This window comes from Schistocerca serialis, chromosome 3 (genome assembly GCF_023864345.2).
Source record: "Schistocerca serialis cubense isolate TAMUIC-IGC-003099 chromosome 3, iqSchSeri2.2, whole genome shotgun sequence".
Taxonomy (NCBI): domain Eukaryota; kingdom Metazoa; phylum Arthropoda; class Insecta; order Orthoptera; family Acrididae; genus Schistocerca; species Schistocerca serialis.
Window position 1 is genome coordinate 13,224,950 of NC_064640.1, and position 23,993 is coordinate 13,248,942.

At 41.7% G+C, this 23,993-nt stretch overlaps 1 protein-coding gene across 1 annotated transcript in view; it reads left to right on the top strand.

Annotated features, from left to right (window-relative positions):
• LOC126469644 (homeobox protein SIX6-like) overlaps positions 1-23,993 on the top strand; it is a gene marked incomplete at its 5' end in the record, with an annotated part of 185,666 nt that overhangs the window by 138,457 nt on the left and 23,216 nt on the right. The window contains one exon of the mRNA XM_050096768.1: positions 12,016-12,150. Coding sequence (XP_049952725.1) covers positions 12,016-12,150 — 135 coding nt within the window. The remainder of the gene's footprint in view (positions 1-12,015; positions 12,151-23,993) is intronic.

The window sequence follows — 23,993 nt, forward strand, 5'->3', positions numbered from 1 at the left end:
TCACAAAACAGATACAAGTATCTGTAAAAACAGATACATTGTCTAGTGTTAATGACGAATTTAGCTATCGTCTAGATGTTGTTAGTGCTGCTGCTGGTGGATACATATAGCATTTGTAACAGCACAGCTAAAAATTTGGGATTTTGTGAGTATTTTGCAATGTATGCCATGTTTGAAGTATGTTTTAGCAATAAATATGGAGTTTTGAAATAAGGTCATTCTTTTTTAAACATCCTGTATTTTCTGTAGACCGAAAAAATCTCCTTTATAGGAATCAACATAGGTACCGAAATAGCGATCGCTCGAAACTCAACTCGGTCTGTTCGTTTAAGAGAACCAGAAAGCAAGAGATACCGGAGCACACGCTGATGCCGTGTTCCTTGACTGAAGGACGCCATGCTGCCTGATAGACAATGTACGAGCATACCGAATATCGGATCAGCTGTGTCATTGTAATGAAGACTCTCTAGCATACAGAACACAGCATATCATTCTCAGCTAACAGAAATCTTCATACATTAAAGTAACTTCGATCATACAGGGGCGGGCCACAGCACCATTACTTTTGGCAATATATAGAAATGAGCAAGTGGATAACAACGAAAGTTCCATGAGACTTTTTCGCGGATGGTGCTGCTGTATACAGCGAAATGCAAGAAGACTGCAGAGGATCTGCTCGTGTTGCAGAGCCGCGCTGTCCAGAGCGCCTTGCCATAGTTCGCGCAGCACGCCTTGCCGGAGGTTCGAGTCCTCCCTCGGGCACGGGTGTGTGTGTTGTCCTTAGCCTAAGTTAGTTAGTTAGATTAAGTAGTGTGTAAGCCTAGGGACCGATGACCTCAGCAGTTTGGTCCCATAGGAACTTACCACAAATTTCCAATTTTTTTCTTATTGCAGAGAATGGAAACTGACCTTCAACCTAAACAAATACAACGTATTCCGCATAAATATGCAGAAGGACTCATTACGGTGTGATTACACGACTGCGGAACAATTACTGACGGTAGTCACATCCATAAAATACCTAGCGATATGCACACGGAGCGATTTAAAGTGGAACGACCACTTCAAGCAAATAGCAGATAAAGCAGATACCAGCCTGAGATTCGTTGGAATAATCGACAGGAAATGTTGTCCGTCCACAAACGAAATAGCTTACAAAACCCTAATTCGACCAGTACTTGAAATTTTCTCATCAGTCTAGGATGGGTACCGGGCAGGATGATCCAAAGAAGAGCAGTGTGTTTCTTCCATGTTCATTTAGTAAGCGCTAAAGCGTCACGGAGATGCTATCCCAACGTCAATTGGATATGCTACAAGAGAGGCGTTCTGGATCACAGTGTGGTTTAATGTTTACTTTCCGAGAGCGAACTTTCCCAGAAGAATGAACGAATATATTGCTTTCGTCTATGCATATTTTGCGAAACCACCATGAAGATAAAATTAGAGAGATTCGAGGTCACACGGAGCCTTATCAGCAATCGTTCTTCCCGTGAACCATTCGCGACTGGAACAGGAAAGGGAGGAAGTAGTAGTATTACACAAAGTAATTTCCGTCAAACACAGTAAGATGGCTCGTAGAGCCATATTAAGGTAGCTGGGCTGGCATTATGTGCGGGTATTAGATCCCTCTCACCGTTATCGAGGATATGTTCATCGTTTTGCAGTATCGGGCCAGAATCCTTTATCCTGTCCATCGCTACAGTCAACATTTCGGCGATGGGTTCACCTTTGAAGACGATAAAGCACGAGCACACCGCGCCCACCTTGTGAGCACCATCGCCCAATAGGTACATATCTACTGAATAGAATGGCCTGTAAGATCTGCCGACATGATCCCGATTGAGCATGCTTCGAGTCAGTTGAAGCTTATAACGCGTCGTCACAGGGAACCCTCCTCGATCACTGGAAGACTTCAAAAGGGCCGTCGTCGAAGACAGGACAAGCTTGGACAGCCTCGACCACCTTATTCGCACGTCAAGGAGGATCCAAGCTAATTATAATGCGCACCGCTGTTACCTAACAACAGATTTATATTTTAGTCATGTACACTTTCGAGCAGAATGCCTTTATTTTATTATTATTTTGTTTGTATTAAGTATTAAAGTTGTTTTTTTGTTTTATTGTCGTCCCCTGTTACTCTTGAACCTAAGGCCACACACGTCCGCAGCGATGAAGGTGACGCAAGAAGTTTTTGAATAGTTTAGATAGGAGGTATGTGTTGTCCAAGGCTTAAAGAGCAGAAGCGGTATGAAGAAGACTGGGGTTTCCATTCGGCATTCTTGTACGACCTAAAAGGTGGAGGGACACCACTACTCGAAAGATAGTTTTTAACTAGCATTCGTTAGAGCGGCTTCCCCTGTCAAGACTGCCGGCGGCGGGTTAGCGTATAAGCACCACCTATTGCGTACTACTACGCATGCCTCTAAGCCTGTAACAAAGCTGTCGCTAGAATGGCAACTGATTTTGTAGCCGGAATGATTCATCAACCGAGCTGTTGTTACAAGGGATTGACAACATTCATTTTCCCTAAGCCTCTTAGCCAGGCTTCATCAAGCAGCGGACGTTGCGTCTTCCTGTCCCTGCCTACCAGAGACAGATCCCTTACTAACACAGCATATCCACTCATAGAGGGATTCGACAATCCTCCAGCCATAGTGTGTCCTCGATTCAGAATTTCGACTGCGTGAGGTTAAGTATCTCTCATTATGTGTAATACTTCATGAAAGAAAAGCATCTCCCCTTTCTTCTCCCCTTTCTAGACAATTACGTGTGGACTTCTCGTACCTTAGTTTTTACTTGGCATCTACGTATTAAAGGAACATAAGGTTTCCAGTTCCTTTAACATTAACTCTTGAGAATATGTCATCCGTTCCGCTTCTAACTCACTTGGTATCTTGTGAAAAATGTTTGTACAGGACATGCGGTCAAATGTCGAAACCATTACAGTTTAGTATGTATATATATTTTCCGTCACCTAAGCTTAAGACCTAACTAGACAAAAACGTTTAGTGGAGGTCTTCATCCAACAGAGAATGTCACAAAACTGAGGATGAAATGTTTTCTCTCGTACAGCACCTTGCCGTATTTTATTATTGGCAGGTCTCATTTAAGTCAGTTAATGTTTAAAAGAGAAACTTAACACTGTTCAGCCTCACATCACGTGAACTACAGAAGACAGTGTTTAATTGTATTCATTCACACGATTCTGATCACTACTGCTAATTGCGAATGCAGTTACTTATATATTTTGCTCAGAAATCAGCTCCCTACAGCGATTGTTTCTTTAAGTGCAATGTGCTGCGAACACATAGAAAGAAAGATCCCATATCATTTGGCTACAATATAGCAGGTCAGCAACTGGAAGCAGTTAATTCCATAAATTATCTGGGAGTACGCATTAGGAGTGATTTAAGATGGAATGATCATATAAAGTTGATCGTCGGTAAAGCAGATGCCAGACTGAGATTCATTGGAAGAATCCTAAGGAAATGCAATCCGAAAACAAAGGAAGTAGGTTACAGTACGCTTGTTCGCCCACTGCTTGAATACTGCTCAGCAGTGTGGGATACGTACCAGATAAGGTTGACAGAAGAGATAGAGAAGATCCAACGGAGAGCAGCGCGCTTCGTTACAGGATCATTTAGTAATCGCGAAAGCGTTACGGAGATGATACGTAAACTCCAGTGGAAGACTCTGCAGGAGAGACGCTCAGTAGCTCGGTACGGGCTTTTGTTGAAGTTTCGAGAACATACCTTCACCGAGGAGTCAAGCAGTATATTGCTCCCTCCTACGTATATCTCGCGAAGAGACCATGAGGATAAAATCAGAGAGATTAGAGCCCACACAGAGGCAAACCGACAATCCTTCTTTCCACGAACAATACGAGACTGGAATAGAAGGGAGAACCGATAGAGGTACTCAAGGTACCCTCCACCACACACCGTCAGGTGGCTTGCGGAGTATGGGTGTAGATGTAGATGTAAAACAACGAGAAATTGTTTCCTACGGTCATTGTCCTGATCATTTTCTTAAACCGTCTAACATTATTTCCTGTAAACAGCAGCAAATCGATAAGTAATGTTTCGAGTAGTCCGTCTTGAGCGAAATATATTTTATAATTTTTCTCCCTTTACTCATACGTACTACTGTAATGTTACGCTGTAATCAGTGGGGTTCCCTATATTACACTTAACAGCACATTTTGTTTCTCCCTGTTGCTGTCTGTCTTCTGCAGTACCACTGATACTTTAACCTAGTTTGTCATCCACAATTTTGTTGTTGGAGGTTGTGTTTCTACGTTGTTAAATATAATGACAGGAAACCCGCAGATGACTGTGTATCAACACCGAAAGATATTTCTGTATAGATGGGGAAACAAGAAATTGTGTTTCATCTAGGCGGACTCCTCAAAATATATTCATTCTTCAAGCAAACACGGACGCTGATAGTGCGCTCTCTCAAAGAAAATAACCTCAAGTTAGTTAGCAAAACACATCATACTATAGGGCTCAGGAAAAGTAGGAAAAATCTTGTGACGGAAATGTTCCTTCGTGCTCAAGAGGAACGTCTTACAAAGTTCGTACTTTGTGGAATTCAAAAAGAAGGAATTGCTCCATATTCTGAAAAGTGTTGACGCACTTTGCCAGTGGAAGTCAAGGGGAAAAGAATCACGATATGGCTGCACTACAGTGTTCTGACATGTGCGATAATTAACCGCTAACGAAGGTATTTGGTTGGTTAATCCCTATGGCGGTTTTATCTCACTCCGAAAACCGTCATCGGAATTTCAACCTTACCCTCCGTTCAGCTCCCAGCGGACACCCAATCCATAGAGAAAACACCACAAATGAGTTTTTTGGCAGTTCTTTCTCTTACCCTGACGCATACAAAAGCGAAGTTATTGAAGTTAATTTTCTGGTTGATTAGAGGTAATCCAATTGTTCGTGAGGCAGCAATCCAATAAGGAAAGTTGACAGAGGGGTCCGTGCGAGAGAGTGGCGCTTGTACACAGCGCTCGTGGGGCCGCACCAAGAAAATCCATAGTACCGTCTGTCAGCGAAACGCAGACTCTCAAACCGACCGCGGAACAGATATCTGTTACCAACTCGCTGCTGGAATTCAGCCTAAGCGAAAAAACGGAAAAGGTACGAACCAATCAACTACGTCACTCCAATAAAGCCTGATCCTTTGATTTCAGCACTAAGAGCCACTTGTGTTCATTATGTGTCAGTTTATACGTAATCCATTCAGTGATCGTTATTGTATTTCCTTTTAAATGCTTTTTATTGGAAGCTAATTTAACTTTTCGTTGCGGAATAAGACTTTAGCCATTTTATTTTGGAGCTTTTTCCTTTGTTTGTTTATGGTACATTGGAATTTTATACAGGCCTGAACAGTAAAACTGTCAAGCGAGACTGACATTTTTTGAAAAAACTCTGTCCATCTCGAAGAATGCGATCTTTCAGTACTTTTTTCATGATCGATTAGGAACATGACTTAATGCAATTCATGATTGGTCGTGAAACGCACCCATTCAGTAATCCATTCAGTGATCCTTACTGTATTTCTTTTTAAATGCTTTCTATTGGAAGCTAATTTAACTTTGCGTAACGGAATAAGACTTTAGCCATTTTATTTTGGAGCTTTTTCCTTTGTTTGTTTATGGTACACTGGAATTTTATACAGGCCTTAAAATCAAAACAGTCAAGCGCGACTGAGATTTTTTAAAAAGAACTCTATCCATCTCGAAGAATGCGATCTTTCAGTAATTTTTTTTATGTCCGATTAGGAACATGACTTAATGCAATTCATGATTGGTCGTGAAACGCAGGAAAACAGTGATGTATTCGAATTAGTGCTATAAATATTTCGATAAGTTACAAGATATGGGTGCTTTCCTGCAGTCGTATTACTAAATCTTTAAGAATGTTGCAGAGAGGAGACGGGTATTTGCTTTCGTATTAATTCTATTTATTGCTACGCAGTTACACTACGGTAACATGATGTGTATCGTTTGTAGCTACAACATACAGAAATGTCAAAGAAACGTAACGGAACGTGTGTGTTTAATCCAGGACGTCCCATTTTCAGGTGTCCTCGATTTTTAGGCCTGACGTATTACCTCCAATGGAAATATTCATAACCCACTGTGCTCATCGGTTTGCCCATCGGTTTAGCTCCACCTTCATTCAAGGAGAGGTTTATTGCTCTGCCTTCAACATATTTATGCTATCTATAGTTACTGTTCATGAATGATAGTTTTAATTACTCACGTAGAAAGACAGCCACAACAAGACACCGTTCCCTTGATTGAACTATTGTTTAGAAGCTGGCATTCACTGTACAGTCACTATTATTATTATTTATCTTTCCAAGTTATGAAGGCTCCTCGCTGCAAGATGAACAAATGAACAATATCTAGCAACTTTGAGCGCTTCTCACAAATATTTCTCCAGTTTGTATTCCGCTTTAATTTTTTTCAGTCACTTTGAAAATTAACAAGTATCTTTCACATGGCTGCCCCAAGAAGTCGGCTTCCAGTGGGAAGCTGTTCCTTCACTTTTTTATGGTCCTGTTTGGTGATGGTCTATTGATATGTCAATTTTTGTCACCTTACCTGGTACATTGTACAAATGACGAAACTCACAAAGAAGCGATATTCTTTAAACTTTATGGCAGTTGTCTCTTACAGCGCCAAGTCCTTCTCTTGTCAAACTCCATGTTTCATATCCGTATGTTAAAAATTTGTACGAGTAATGATTTGCATACATGCAATTTAGATTTCCCGGAAAGTAGCTTGTTTTTGCGAACTGTGCTAAGGCCATAGTAAAATCTGTTAGCCTCTTGAACTCGTAATTCGATAACAGGTTTCGTGGAACTGTTAGAAGCCAGCTTGGTGCCAAGATCACTAAATTCATTGGTCTTTGCAAAAGTTGTGTATTTAATTTGGTGGATGGCGAATTATGATGAATTACATTGTTTTATTTTTATTCGTAAAAAGTCTCGTGTCTTGTTTAAAATTTTAATTGTGGTGTGAGATCTTTTAATTAATTTTCATTGTAAGCTAATAAAGCAATGTTGTCAGCGTGCACCAAGATATTAGTCTTGTTTTTCAACTGCGCTCCATTTTCTAATAATTTCAATTTATCAATTATTGCATTAATTATAGTATCAAATAAAACTGGAGATAATGAACACCCTGGTTTGACTCACGTTTTGACCTCGAAATCTTCAAAGATTTTGGTCACAAATTTTATTTTGTAGTTTGAGATTAAACTGCACCATTTTATAAAATTTCTTTTGTTGGAGATACCATGTTTTCTAATATATTCCTGTAAATATTCACTGTAAATACCGTCAAAAAATTTTTTTAATCTATGAAAATAGCTTGTATATGTTGATTAATTCACATTTGTTTTCTATCCATATAATTACAACTTACGTGTTGTCAATAGTTGGTCTAAACCTACATTGAGCATCGTCCGGGGTATCTTCAATATAGGAGCTTATCCTCGCTAAAAGCATATTTGCAGACATTTTATATGTTATATCAACAACGCAGTTACTCTATAGTTCAAAAACTGTTATGTCTTCCTTTTTGTACAAAAAACAACTTATTTTCCATTATGTGAGAATTGCTTGTATTTCTAGGTCCCACAGATAATTTTGTGGGGGCTGTTTATAAAATGTAATTTGTTGAGCTTCTAAATATCTGTAGTATCACTTAGAAGAGCTTAATGGATTTTCAAGTTCCTTATGCTCTCCTTAATTTCTAATAAACTGGATTCATCAACTTATGAGTGAGTAGTAAAATGTTCAGTACTTTGTTCGCGAGAGGTATCTACCGTTCAATTACCGTAACTTATACAAGATACCGGTTCCATGCAGAATTTCAGCCTTTTCGTGTTACAGAAAAGAAAAAGAAAGTCCTAACATAAGTTTACAAAACGCAAATGTGAATTGGAGATGGAGAAATATTTACGAATAGAGAAATTAAACAGTGTGAGAGATGAAAATAGTACTTTACTTGTATGGTGCAATATATGGGATTTAAAAAAAGTAAAGCCAGGAGTAATGCGGGAGACACTGCCTGAACGTCCTAAAACGAAAGGACGACTGAGGGTTGGGAGCTGGGGTTCAGGTGACGCCTACTGGCCGGACGGGTTATGGAATCAGATGCAGCAGCATGTGCTGGCCCCGGTATCAGGTGACAGGCCGTCTCCCTTACGCGCTCGAGGTGGTATAAGCGAACGACGTTTGACACTCCATCTGCTACAGCCGCGTCGGCTAGTGTGAGGAGACGATGCCGTCGCGACCAATGGAAACGTTTGTGGAAAATGTCAAACTTTTGAAACACACTCAGGAATATTATCTCTTTATCTTTCCCCTCGAGTTAAACTAATACAAAGTTTTTATAAGGAGCGTCCAGACTCGCTGCTGTGTGATATCAATTTTTCTTATACTTTCACTGCAGATTTGTTTCGGCTAAACTGCCATTATCGAATGACCTGCGGTGGACTGTGAGTGACATTATTTTCTTTATACACAGATACATCTGAACAAGCATTGCAGGTACTTCATCAGATTCCGAAATGTGTTACTAAGGCCATTCTCGAGAAATTTGAAATTTATGTATACATAAGAAACCAACCACGAGACACATTTAACGAACAGACGGATCTTAAACACCAATACTATTTAATAATTTTTATTGAAATATTCGAAAAAGAAAACGAATAATTCTAAGTGCAGTGCACAGACAAAGATAATGCACACTAAAATAAAATCTTAACATCGTTGCTCGTACACATACTGTGGAAACACATGTCAGAGCGCCAATACAGTACGTAAGAGAATGTCATAATTTACGAAAACTTATCAAAAATAGAAGTTAACAAAAGCATACAGGTCAAATAAGAAACCCCTACGCAATAAATACCTATAAATTAACAGGGCTTACGATCGCTATAAAAATAGAATACTACAGACCTACAGCAACATTAGATGCACGCACAACCAAGTAATGTATGTGTCATCTATATAACAGTGCTTATACTTTGTAAACATATAACATCGTAGCTCCAAAACTGTCAAATTACTGTTATTACAGATTAATAACTACCTTAAACTGACAAATAGAGAACGACAGTTAAAATTCACTTGTTAACGATGTTATATGAATGTCAGTCCGTATAGACAATACATACTCAAGTAGCAATCCGTGCTCAGTGTTCCACTGTAAAATAATATATATAACGAAAATAATGTCATCTACATTGTACCTCAGGTTACTCGATAATGGCAGTTTAGCCGAAACAGATCTGCAGTGAAAAAGAAAGAAATAAAAATTAATATCACTTAGCTGTAGGTCTGGACACTGCTTATAAATATGCCACTTGCTGACTTACACTAAGGAACATAAACTAACATAAAGACTAACATAAAGTTACCGGGTTACCAGCTGCACGAGTTGGCCGAAACTGCGCGACGTTCCGAAGAGAGTCAATCTCATTACCTTCGCCAGAATATAATAAGAGTGACACTCGACGAAGCAAATGTTCAGCCCGAGAGCAAGATCTAAAAGTCCGATACTGCAGTTTCTGTGTTGTTAATAGGAATGCTGTAATGCTACTCCTGACAAACATGCTTGTTCGGGAAACAACACTATGTGTACAAGTACAGGTTGTGACTCAGGAACGACTGCGTATGGAAGTCTGCGTCTGGCCACGGGTCGTGCAAGAATAGTGAGAGCGGTTAAGGCAACCGCTAGTGTCAAGTGAGAAAGCCAGGTCCGGCACGGATTTACTTTGTCGTCATTCCCTTGTTCATATTCGCAATTGGGACTCCATTTCAGATCCAGAAGTACTGCCCAAGCTTAATGCATAGATAAATGAGATGACAAGAGTCATGGGACACGTACGTAGCGCAGCAACTCGACGTTGCATGGAAATCTTGAGCCATGCTGATTCTATAGCCGTCCATAATTTCGAAAGTGTTGGCGGTGCGGGATTTTGTGCACGAATTGACCTCTCGATATTTGATGTTATTCATGTCAAGCATCTGGGTAACCAAATCACTCGATCGAATTGTCCAGAATGTTCGTCAAATCAATCGCAAAAAATTGTGGCCCACTGTCATCCTTAAAAATTCCGTTGTTGTTTCGAAACACGAGGTCCATGAATTGCTGCAGATGGTCCCCAAGTAGCCGAACACAACCATTTCCAGCCAGTGTTCAATGCAAGGAAAGGCCACACCATTATGGCGCCACCACCAGCTGCACAGTTCCCTCTCGACAACTTGAGTCCACACGGCTTCGTGGAGTTTACCCCTCACTCGAAACCTACCATTAGCTCTACTGAACTGGACTCATCTGATCAGGCCACGATTTTCCAGTCGTCTAGGGTCTAACCGATATGGTCAGGAGCCCAGGAGAGGCGCTGCAGGCGATGCTGTGCTGTTGGCAAAGCCACTCACGTCGGTCGTCTGCTGCTATGGCCCATCACAGCCAAATCCCCCCCCCCCCCCCTCACTGTCCTAACGGATACGTTCGTCGCACGACCCACTTTGATTTCTGCGGTTATTTCACTCAGTGTTGCTTGTATGTTAGCGCTGCCAACTCTATGCGAACGCCACTGCTCTCGGTCGTTAAGTGAAGGCCGTCGGCTACTGCGTTGTCCGTGGTGAGAGGTTATTCCCGAAATTTGATATTCTCAGCACAGTGGATCTCGGAATATTGAATTCCCAAACGATTTACGGAACTGAATATCCCATGCGTCTAGCTCCAACTACCATTCCGCTTTCAAAGTCTGTTAGCTCCCGTCATGCGGCCATAATCGCGTCGGGAACTCTTTCAAATAAGTCTCTCGAGTAGGAATGACAGCTCCTTTTATACCTTGTGTACTCGATAATATCGCCATCTATATATGTGCATATCGCTATCCCATAACTTTTGTGATACCAGAGTAGGTTTTAAGATCAGTTGTGTTGAGAAGCAGCTGAAATCGTGAAAATTGAACAAAGATGTCGGTCCGATGGAATCCCTGTCAGATTGTACACGGAATTTTCGGCTGAGCACCGCGGACTGTCAGCACGGAGACCGGTGTTGCGGTTTCCGTCGACACGGCTGCGGAGACAGGCGCGCCGACAATTGTGCGCCAGACGAGAACACGGGACTTAGAAGAGTGCCACTACATCGTCTTTTCAGACAAATCCTCGCTCTGTTTACAACAGCACGATGGATTTATCAGTGTGTAGAGGCTCGGAGAAGGATGAACTTCGTCAGATTACATTCCCATCGTCATACAGGCCCAGTCCCTGGCGTGATGGAATAGGGTGCACAACACTACCACCTCCGGATCACATTGCCAGTAATTGAGACAACACTTATTTCATTTTTGCCGTGTTAGTGCCGGTGGCTGTCTCCTGTCTTCGAGGTCTCCGTGGCATTATATTTCAACAAGATAACGCAAAACCGCATGTTGCCCCTGCTGTCCTGACCTATCTCGATATGGAGGATGTTGGACTGTTATCCTGGCCAGCACGTTCTCCAGATCTTTAATCTGCTCACAACGTTATCCTGGCCAGCAGGTTCTCCAGATCTTTAATCTGCTCACAACGTTTGCTCTTGGAGGTGAGGCGCAGGGGGGTTCAGAGAGACTGGCGTGCCTCCACTCGGCTGCCACTACGTTGCTGAACTATGCGTAGTACTGAAGCAGCACCGAACGACATACTTTTATCTGTCATCCCTCTATACCTAGCCGGATTAAGGCCATTGATTCTGTTCTGTATACTAAATTTCGCATCCTGCGTACCTCAAAATTACCTAGAAATTTATTCGTGTATTCTTCCTGCTATAGTGTTTACGCACAATGAGTGAAGTTTCTCTTTTTTACTATTCTTCCTGGTTTTGCTGTTCTAATGGTGAGCAGTGTAAATGAATACTCCATCCTTAATGAACTCAACGAGATATTACATCGTTGCTGCGTTTCTGCAATTGCGGTCTGTCTGTTTCTGTAGACCCTGCCTCCGAACATCCTCGTGGAGCGATAGTCAGCCGGCGCCCCCCGTCAGATCTTGCCAGACTCGAATAGAGGACGCCGCGGAACCCTTTCGCATACATAGCCACGAGGGAGCAGAAGATACTCGTTGGAGGTGAGGAAATCGCAGGTGTAATGTTTTGTTTACGTAAACCGTGGGAACTGTGCACTAACGGTTTACATCCCGCAGTGAAACCAGTCGGCTCACTTTCTGTACACACCCGCCACAGTAACGGAATGCCTGTAGCTAGGCGTTCCTTTCTCCTTTGCACCTGTACCATGACTTCAGAAATCCCATACGGTTTCTGGCAGCTTTTTCTCTTACCTGAGTCTGTGTTAATTCAGCGTGTGTATTCGACTCAGTCGTATGTTGTTTTCGGACGCCACAAGCAATTTCACCTAACTGAAAAATCCTCACCGTTGACTTTGGCGACAATGATGGCGTCGTGTACATTAAATATTGTTGCTCGAGCAAAATACTGTCGTTCAGGGAAACGTACTCAGCTGAGAAGAACAGACACGATCACAGTTCATTGCACGCTGAAGCTAACAGGTGAGTTTCCTATACGATTTTTCACACATTTATTGCTTTGTTGCTCCAGACGTATGCTTGTAAGATGTCATTGTCACGAAGGAGATGCTGCCGGGAGTGAACTTGTAATTAACTGCTCCTTACGTTCTCAAGTGGTGCGGCGGGCAACTGGACGGCCTCATCTGGTGGCAGCTAGTGTGGGCATTCATTTTAGATATTCTTTCGACTGAAACAGGAGAGCGCCCATTTACGCTGGAAAAATAAATCGAGCCGTCGTCTTCGTGAAAGAGCAGACCTACCACAATTACAAACACGAATGGTGTTTATTAGCTTAAAATTAGGATTGGATTTTTATAAAGACAAATAGAACAAGTTTTATACGTTTACCTTTGCGACAACTTTTTTTCTCCGCAGAAAACATGAATGTGTCGTAGTGAATCGCTGTGATTACAATCGAATCACTGAAATATCGTTTCCCAGGTGTATGTGGCAACCACTTGACAGCGCAGCTTCTTAGTCCGTGCTGAGTAAGAAAGGTCTTAGTGAAGATAGTCCACAACAGCTTTTTTCTTACCCGAGGATAATCAGATGGTTCAGATGGCTCTGAGCACTATGGGACTTAACATCTATGGTCATCAGTCCCCTAGAACTTAGAACTACTTAAACCTAACTAACCTAAGGACATCACACAACACCCAGTCATCACGAGGCAGAGAAAATCCCTGACCCCGCCGAGGATAATCGATCAGGTGTAGTTATAGCATGCGAATCAGTGCGGAAACGATTCTCGCTATACATAACAATACAGTAGCATCGTATCGTTGCAGTACTTATTACAATCAGTAATGTTATGTTTCCGCAGGCGAATGAACTTGAATACCTTTTAGATCACACTAGACATTGACACGAATTCTCATTCATTCGGCAGGTCACTCAGCACTGTCTAAATCGAAAGGCAGAAGACAACACTGGTCCCACATGGATCAATCAAATACCCATCGCGACATTCGGCTCCGAACGGTCGACATTTCAGTTATCTTTCATGGCAACGACCACTGTGTAGGAGGATGTGTTTTTTGTAGAGAAGTATGTTTCTATAACACATTATTCTCGAAAACTGTGTCTTATAAACAGTGAAATTAACAAGATCGCCACATAAATTTTAGATGATAAGTATTACAGGTACATCATAGTTCTTTTGCTAAACTAGCGTAATTCGTTTCAAAAGCTGCCTTCATGACAGCCTTTCGAAGAATGCCGAAAATGGCATATCCGTCGATTCTGTTCTTTCTACAGATATGCAGAGATGAATCTCCAGGCTGCGTATGATTTCTAGTAAAGTAGTTACGAAGTATGAAATTGTACGACATACCTCCTCCTGTTCAGAGGTAGGGAGTCCTCGATGTTAATATGTGAGGACAAATAAATCAGCCATCTATTGTAGGGCTCAAGAGAGATCTCGGACTGGATGGACCTCGCTACTGGAACTGCATCAATGTCGAGATATTTTTTGTGTAAAACCCGGCAAGACAGGAGAGCAATATACGACGCTCCTTCGAAAAGAAATCGTACACTTGGAATACGTACAAATAATAAGGCTTACAAGCACTCGCCGACCATAGCCAACGGTCCGCTTCCCGCTAAATAGACAGTAGAACCGCTAAAGCCACGTACTTTCCACAGCTAACCTCATCCAATAATAGGAAGAAGAATTTTTTTGTTTTTAGCGGGAGCAGTGAGATGCGTGATGGTTGGAAAGGGGAAGGATAGAGGAAAGGACGAGGGTGTGGGGGGATGGTGTTTGTGTGTGTGTGGAAACACGATAACACTGCTATGTTACTTTTACGTAGCGTACCTATATGAGTTTCACTGCCAAAGAAATTCTTAGTAAGAGCAATCCCTTTGGAAGGCACGATCCTGCGAATGGCATAGCTTAGCTGCCTTTTGACGGAGCCAAAATGCACAGCACCATCTAATAAAACCAGCAGGATGCTGTACCGTTACAGACGCTGCCGCACGTTATAAGGGACCATATTCTACCGAGCTGCGCTTGTATAGATTTATAAGCTTCAGATACTACGTTAAAGTCTGAAACTGCACATCTCATCGTTCCAGTTGAAGCAAAATCGTAAGTGAAGAGTAACGTGTGGCGCTTAGAGCTAGCAAGGCAAATATGTACTGTTAAGTTCGATGTGTGGCCATTTGTGTTTAGCAGTAGAACGGCGGGTTGTATTTAGAGCGTACAACAGCAACGAGCTTTTTTTTGGTTTCGTGTTATGGTACTGAAAAGCGCCGTTGCCAGTTTATCGTTGGTACACTCATCCCCAGCCGGCTTGCACGCCAATGTGCAGTTCCACGGTTTTTGGTAAAATCACGGAAGCCGTCTGACGGCGAATGTATAAATTCAATAAAGAATGTCAAAACCAAATTTTTGCTAGCTGCTGCAGTACGTTATAACCGTTCTTTATCACATAAAATTCGCGGCTCTGCAGTAGTATCGTCGTATGACGATAGTGTTTAGTCTCGTCAATCTCGAAGACTTCAGGGAAACGGAATAAGATCAGCTGGGCAAAGTATGGAAAGAAAAAGGAACAGCAGTGTCTTATTCGATGAAACGTACTAGTAGAGCGATAAAATCGTTTAGAAGAACCACATAAACGCGAACTAGTGTGCCCGGACGGAGATTAGAAACTCGGTCGCTTCTGAACGCCAGACCACAGACCGAGACTCATAAATATCGTTTCAGAAGATCGTATTACCGAAGGATAAGGTGCAGCTACAATGTGTCGGCGAAAACCGCGGCTCCCGCAAGCAGAGTTAAGTGGTGGTCGAGTATCTCACCCGCGAAACCACACAGGCCGGCCACTGGAACAGGTTGTGTGTGATCGTTAACGCGTTCACCTAGAGGCCATAATATCTCCTCGTCTATACGCCCTGGAAGCGTTTGACGCTGCCGGAGCTGCCGTAAGGGTATCGTTTATTCCTCTTTGTTCCACAGTTAGAATCAAATCAATCCTCGGTGTGAAGGACGAACTACTGTTTTCGTAGCTGATCAACAGTAGGGCGGAAGGAGCTGTGCACTAGTAGACACTTTATACGGTCATATCTTAGTCTTAAGACAGCACAAAAAGGTGTACATTTCAATTGTTTCCAATTAAATGTTCATATAAACAGCTGGAGATCTAGCATGTGTCTGACTTTTACATCCTCCGCATGCCATCGCGCAGTGCGTGGCGGAGTAAACCTTGCACCACTACTGGTCGTTTCCTTTCCTGTTCCAGCGAAGGAAAAACGACTATCTAAATGCCTCCGTACGGGCCCTAATTTCTCTTACCATATTTTCGACATCCTTACGCAAAATGTACGTTGGCTTTTGTAGTATCGTTCTTCAGTCAACGTCAAATGCCGGTTTTCAAAATTTCGTCAATGAAGTTTCTCGTAAAGAACGTCGTCTTCCCTCCAGGGATTCCCATTTGAGTTCCCGAAGCATCTCCATAATACTTGTACGCTGTAACAAATCTGACAGCCCGCCTCTGAATTTCTTCGATGTCTTCCTTTAATTTGACCTCGTGTGGATCGCAAACACTCGTGCAGTTCTCAAGATAGGGACGTACTAGAGCCCTACATGCAGACGAGCCACACTTTCCCAAAAATCTCCCCATAAACCGAAGGCGATCTTTCGCGTTCACTGCCACGATCCTTACGTGCTCGTTCCATTTCATATCGCTTTGTAGCGTTACGCTTAGATATTTATTTGACGTCACTCTATCAAACAGCACACTACTAATCCGAACTTAACGGTTTTGTTTCTTCTACTCATCCGCATTAACTTACATTTAGAGTTAGCTGTCACTCATTACCCCAACCAGAAACGTTGTCTAAGTAATTTGGTAGCCTCCTACACCACCTTCCTGTACACCACAGCATCATCAGCAGATAGCTGCTCACCCCGTTCGCAGCTCATACGTTTTCCAACGTGTACAACCTCTTGGGATTGATCAATGAGAGGATACGGAACAAAAAGGTGAAATGAACTTATGTCCGGAAATGCACGGTTTCAAAACTAGAGACCATTTATTCAATCGCACATTGTTACAAAGACTGCAGTCTAATACGTCGTGTACCGTGCAGCGACAGCTACAGTATGTGCTGAAAACGGTTTCCACGAGGCTCATCGCATGCGTGTACGTGCATGTTCTGTCTCACACTTTTACATCCGCCAGGCTGCATCCGAACGGTGTCAAGGGCAGCATGAACACGCTGCTCCAGTGTCTCCACATCTGGAATGGGCTCTGCATACACGATAATTTAGAGACGCCCCACAACCAGAAATCGCTCGTGTTGAAATCCGGTGAACTCTGCGCAGAGGTGGCCTCATCTGTGAATAGGATGGATGATATAAAACCGGGAATCGGTTGTCATGGAGAATGTTCCACACGGTCATCTGGCTTTCCTATACTGGCGAGCCAACTGCCTGGCGCTGACACGGCGCTCGCCTTCCACAATATTAACCACAATTTCCTCCAAGTCTGGTGGTCGAACATTTCATGATTTCCTGCTTCCTGAAACGACCCTTTCTCAGGGAAACGGCGAAGCACTGTTGCAAACATTGAATGCCGTGGTGGTTGTCGGCGGGGATAGGTCTCCCGATACAACCTTGCAGCCCTCCGCCCGTTGTCATTTACCTTTCTGTAAGTAAAAACCGTGTCGGCAAGCTCTCGATTTGAATGCGGAACCATTGTGTACAACGCTGTATCACTTCCAGTGCAAGGTCAGTCAGCAAGGAAAGTGAATCAGACTCAACATTACCAATTACTATGGCAGGAGAGGACGCTAGAGCAGGAAGACTACCAGCCTCTAGGAGGAAAACATGCATACTGGAACTGTGGCTGCACGGTACAGCGCAGCGTCTGTAACACGGTCCTGTCATACTTCCCTGTGGCACTCCTGACGATATCCTTCTCTGTGAGGAGAAAGTGCTGGGTTCTGTTAGGCGTTTTCTGACAGTACGCCCTTTGACTGTCCTACAATTACACGCTTCACACAATTCTGAAACATGGAAAAGGTGCAGAAAGAAGAGAACATAATAAGTTGACTGAAGTATCCAAAGTACTGATTTCAGCTTTTCGTGTGGTGCTGTGCCATGTTGGCAAGCTTTTGGTGAAGAGAATTGTAGAGACAGAAATAGGCTCAGATACGGAATAGCAGAGGCTCTTCATATTTTTGTGTTATTTACATTCTATGTGATACGTTTGGAGCGCTGTGCCGGTAGTAAGTCAAAGCGCACTGACTTCTAACAAGCTCTCCCTAAGGGCACAACAGTTTTCACAAGGGATAATGTCTCTGTAAACTGTAGCATCGCATGCGAAATGTGGAAAAGGAACGGTTCGTACCACTGACTGCCATCAATGGTTCAGCTGCACATGCAGCGACCATTTAAAAAAGAATCCGAAATTTTGGAGCGATGTTCAGCTGGAGGCTGCCAGTACATGTCCAATGCCGGCTTCCTTGCCTGCTCTGTCCGTCGCCTATCATTTACTAGGGGTCAACTTCAGACCCCACCCTGGCAGCTCCTCCCACATGTAAGTTTTATGTGTCCGACAGTCCGCAGTCATTCTAGCCATTTTCGTAGAATCGATTAGTTACCCATTTCTTGTCCAACTGGGTCCACTAAAACCTATCTCCTCAAGAAAATCAGAACGTATTGCTGTGTACAGAAAAAAGGAAGAGTCGGAACCCAGATGGATGTATTACGTTCTTCACATAATTCTCTCTGGTATCCAGCGGGAGAGTACATCTAAATGACACGACGTTTCGTTTGGTGTCACTACCATCATCTTCTGGCGATGTGTCGAAGCGACGTCTGGCATCGCCTGTGTAAGGCGACTCGGATGTCATTTCGACACTTTCCGAGTGACACACTGTACAGCACACATAATTAAAAGGTGTGCTTTAACTGTTTCGTTAAACATATTAGTTTTAGTTATCTCTCTAATTTACTTGAAAATTTATTATTCAGTTTGATTCGCTTGTGAGAAATACTGTTCTGAGTTTCGTTTAATTTTTCTGTGTATGTGTAGATTATGTCCGGTTCTTGTTCCATGATCGTTAGTGGAGCTGTTAGTGCGATAATTGATAAGGCTTTTCATGATGTGCGCATTTGGTTCTTAGATGTTCTCAGACGATACAATTAGAATCCCTAACTCTTTAAATAGCTTTTCGTAACGAACCCATTTGTTGTATTTAGTTACTGTTTTTATATCGTTTTTCTGTAGTCTGAGTCTTACATCCATACTTTCTACGCTTGATCTAAAAAACTATTACCATTGCTATACAGTGATTGTGCCTAGGAGCCGACCGGGGTGGACGAGCGGTTCCAGGCGCTGCAGTCTGGAACCGCGCGACCGCTACGGTCGCAGGTTCGAATCCTGCCTCGGCCGTGGATGAGTGTGATGTCTTTAAGTTGGTTAGGTTTAAGTATTCCTAAGTTCTAGGGGACTGATGACCTCAGAAGTTACGTCCCATAGTGCTCAGAGCCATTTGAACCATTTTTTTGTGCCTGGGAAAAGAAGGGAGCTAAAAGGTATTTGCTGATATACACTGATGAGAGGACTTCATGGACGTGGGACACTGTGCATGGGGGCTTAATTAAATATAATTGAAAATATTTTTAGTTTTTTTAGTAGCTGTATGTCCGATTACGCTATGTCTCGTAATCGGTTGGCCCTGACTAGAATTATTACGCAATCTGACTGCAACAAGCAATGAAGGAAAATTTTCGTTAACACAAATAATTAATTAAGTCCCCAGCAAATACAAAATCTACGAAGCCAACAAGCACAAGTGTAGCTGTTCTGTATGTGGTAGTATGACTCAACGCACATCTGGCACGGTTCTTCTTCAACAAGACAAGAAATTTTAAATACCATTTATACTGAAGTAACTAAAGGAAATAAAAATACCATAATTACTCAAGAAAACCAGAATTACACTCTAATACAAGAACACAAGCCAGATGCTTTGTTGACTGAACCTGTAATAACGCATTATTTAAAACATGGAAATAATGAAAAAACACGCAATATTTTACCTTCATATATATTGACGAAATGCACCCTGATCATTACAATATCTTCATTAGAATAACATCTGCTATCTCTCCCATCAAATAACTGGATAAAACATGGGACTAGCACTCCTTACTACAACATCTCGACAAGCCTTGCCCACTAGCACATCTCAACACGAACTGTCTTCTACGAGCTCTGCCCACGCACTGACTTCTACGAGCTCTCAACAAGCACTGACTACTACGAGCTCTTAACAAGCACTGTCTTCTACGAGCTCTCAACAAGCACTCTGACTGACTGACTACGAGCTCTAAACACGCACTGTGGAGGCGGCTTAATAGTACTCTTTGGCGCAATCTCTGGCGCAGTGTAGCCACCTTTCAACTGATACCATTATACTTGCTAATTGCTGAATGTTCAGTTAACGTCAACTGAAAGTCAATCCCAAAAATCTGAGCTTGTTTTCTACGGGACTGTTATCTTTACTTAATGCGGCTATTAATTACTGACGACAAGATCTTTGTGCCTTACTCCGCAATTGTGTAATGAATCGACATTTTTATTCGTTCGTGACTTATGAGGTCTCCACAGTGAATCCGTACCAAAGATATAGGGAAATATTCGTTTGCTATCTGAACCGGAGAAACTGCGAGACTTTGAAATTTTAGGGTACCTTCTCTTTTTAACAAATCAAAATAGAACCTCTAATCTACACGTGAGTACACAAATTAAATGTCAAGTTCAGATGAAAGAGTATCTTCGTTCTACTGCCTTGAATATGATCGCTTATTGTTTACATTAATTACCCTTAAGACGTGATTTCATATTGACTGTTTATAACGGGGATTTAGAAACTCATGATTAACCGAACCGAGCGATCGAAAATCATATTATCACTCCACTTTAAAGTAACAACGCTGCAGGCTATAAGATATGTTTACCCAGATGATGTTTACGTATTACGGATGCCACGAGATCTGTGTTTTAGTCTGAAATTGTGTAATGGAACGACTTTTTGTGTGATTTTATTTGTCCGTGATTCAAAATATCCCCTCGTTAATAGCGTAGCGAGTCCGTGCGAAAGATGCACGGAAATACTAAATTTGCTTTCTGGACCGAGGAAATTGCGAGACGAAGAGATGTTAACCTATACCGTGTTGTCATTTTAACAAGTGTTTAGTATTTCGCCGTTAAGGAAAGCCGGTATTTTTTCTGGGTCGCGCTGGCCCATCTCCCGTTTCGGGCGTGCGGTTCTTTGTCTCGGCAGGTAGTTTGGCTGCCAGCTAAGCAAGTCATCAGTATACCTGCAGACGTGTAATCTGATCGCGGCACGCATCTTCTGTTTCAACATGAGGTTGAGTGTCCTTAAGAGTTTCACCGTTTTGTGATGACCACGGCCGGACTGGACACACAGGCTCCATCATCAATGGCACCGGCCAGCGCGAACGAAACCTCGGCTCGGGTTGCCGAACGAATTACGTGGGAAGCGTGCGCGAAACACGATCTTGAAAACCGCCCGCCACTGCGTCATTCTATAGCTCGAACATTATTTTTCTTATTGTAATTATTCGGTACGCATAGATAATAAAGTTTCGGATACTGTTTATTCCCCGCTTAACAGTTCCACTGTCCGAGTCTGTGGTGGTCAAGGGTATTGCTGTTTCAGTGTTAGATGAAAACTTAGTCGACAGAGATTCGCGGGCACCTAATTTTAGCAGAAGATTTCATAATTTTGTAGTATTTAATCGCTGTTGTCTTTGTCGAAAGTGAAAACTGTCGTTCACTTCGCGAAGTGTGTATAAGAATCTTTGAGGCAGAGACTGGAAATAGCTATCTGTGTCCCTGGAATATGTTGCTGCATATCACCGTCGTGAAGCCTGCTTCAGAGTAAGTAGATTATTTTCCTAGATGAATTAAGAGAACCTGTCACTATAAGAAGTACAGAAGAGGAATTTTTATCAATTCGCAATGAAAAATATGAAAAAGGTTTCCAGAATAGGAAAAATGCTTCTATTACGCTGATGAGGACGGCGAAATATTTTTCAGTGTTCAAATAAACTATATACTGAGAAAAACAATTCGGCAGGAGACCTTTCCTCTGTACAAGAATGAAGGGAATACAATTTAATTTTTTCTTAGTCGTAAGCGCCTGCAAAATGGAAAACAGTTGTGTTTAATACCTGAAATATTCGAAAATACTATGACTCCTCGACGTTCATAAGCTATTGATATCACCGAACTAATTTTTAGGTCTTTACAGTTTGAAAATTTTTGCTTCATTGTTCAGTCGCATATACAGGGTTAGGTATTTCCGTATATTGGTTGATATATGTAGTTTGAGCTAAACATCGTCTTGAACGAGTTGCGGAAAACGTTTATCAAGGCGATAGTGACACATTTGTTTGCCTGAGACAACCACACCATGTCACATCATAGGAAGGATCTGCGAGGTCCTGCAAGAAAAATTATTATTGAACTTAAAATTCTTGAAAATTATTCAAATTTGTGAAGGTTTTATGTCTTAAAAGGCTACGTAACTTGGTTGGGAAGTGAAAATCACAAAATAATTATGGCATGAAGCAACACAACAGTGTAAGAACTCTCGCTTATATCTTCAACTTAGCCTGCTCTTTAGGCGGTCTTTGACTTGTAAGGAATTATTGTTATATTTGCAATTTTTTGTGCAGTGGTGAACACCAACGTCTTATTTCTTTCTAAGCTGAATTTATTACTAACGGACATAAATATTTGCTATTTATTTTTTGGATATTCGATAAATTGCCATAAAACGTATTGACGGTATTTAATCGCTTTTAAAAGGCTCATTCTTTTAGCGTGAGACAGAAACGAGTTTAGACGTGAGGAAGATCTCAAGGCTTTTGCGTCATTCTGAGGTTTATTTTCACCAGTGCGTCTTGATCACACAGATTTCTTACACTTAAAAAAATGTAACTAATGACTGTGCATGCCGCAATTTGATCATCAGATTGGCGACACTGGTTTAATATGCGCTCTAGCTAAAAGTGCTGTCTGCTGGCATTAGTCTCTTGTATAAGTACCAGACGCAATCTGAGTATTACCAGCACGCACCATATACTCATATGTTCAACTTGACGATGATTTCCATCAGAATATTTTAATCGTGTGTATGACTGCTATACGTGGCTATAAACATTTTATAATTTTATATTTTATGTATCGCTAAGACTTGTTAGATTTAGCGTCAACTTACTGAAACTGTCGCTTACACAATATTTATCTTTGTAACAGATCTGAGGATGGCAGTATGCCGAAACCGGTAATAAAGTGTAAGAAATCTGTGTGATCAAGACGGACTTGTGAAAATAAAGTGCCAAAAATGATTGAGGACTCATTTAAAGAGGTTATGACTTCAATTAATAAATCATTCTGAGTTGATTAATTCATAAAATGTTGCAATTTGTCATTTCCGACAGTTAAATAGGATCCATTTCAAAAGAAAAGTGTACAACCAAGCTAGTGAACTGGTGATTGACATGAAACAGACTCGATACACCTAAAACAACAAATAAAATATATTAAATAAAAAATAAAAAGTTTCGTGTTCAACTTGATGCATGTGCTTGGAACGGACGAGGAATGTCTTAAGATTTGAAGTGCGGTACATATCCTCAAAATCAGTCGAAGAGTCAGAAATTAACATTCCCTTGCACACATACTTTAGCTGTTGGAAACGCAAGTTAATGACACGCTTTTTTGTCAACTCCTGATGTTACTGAATTTAACGCATCTGTATGAAACAGGCTTTGTTACGAGCGTCTAAACAGATAACCTGAATATCATATCAATGCATTATTTACTTTTCCACGATAAAAGCTGCTCGCTGTAACGGTTCTGTTTACAGAACGTTAAACACAGTTCGACTCCCATAATTATATGTTCCTCTCTAATCCCTAGCTGTGTTTAAACCGTAATTAATTTATTAATATGTTAAGTGTTAAAGAATAAAATTGCTGTATTAACGAGCAAATTTCCTAGCTGGTGTACAGAATCGATTAAATGAACTGCGTCAGCGCACAACCGATGCCAAATGCACTCCCTATGTTCAGTCGCCCGAAGAGAAACGAATTCATTTACACCGTGCTCAGAAGCTTCGCGTTCTAATTTGAAACAAGATATTTTTGTCAATAATCACCGCTTCCACAAATTTAGATATTTGTTTATCAGATCTGCAGCTGCATGGTTATACGACAGTTTGTGCTGTAGAACTGTTTTCAGTTCTGAATGCAGTTTCTGCTAATAAATTTACAGTCAGACTACTCTAAATACGAAATTTTGATTTTGCTGTACGATAAGAATGCGTAAAGGAATAAAGTA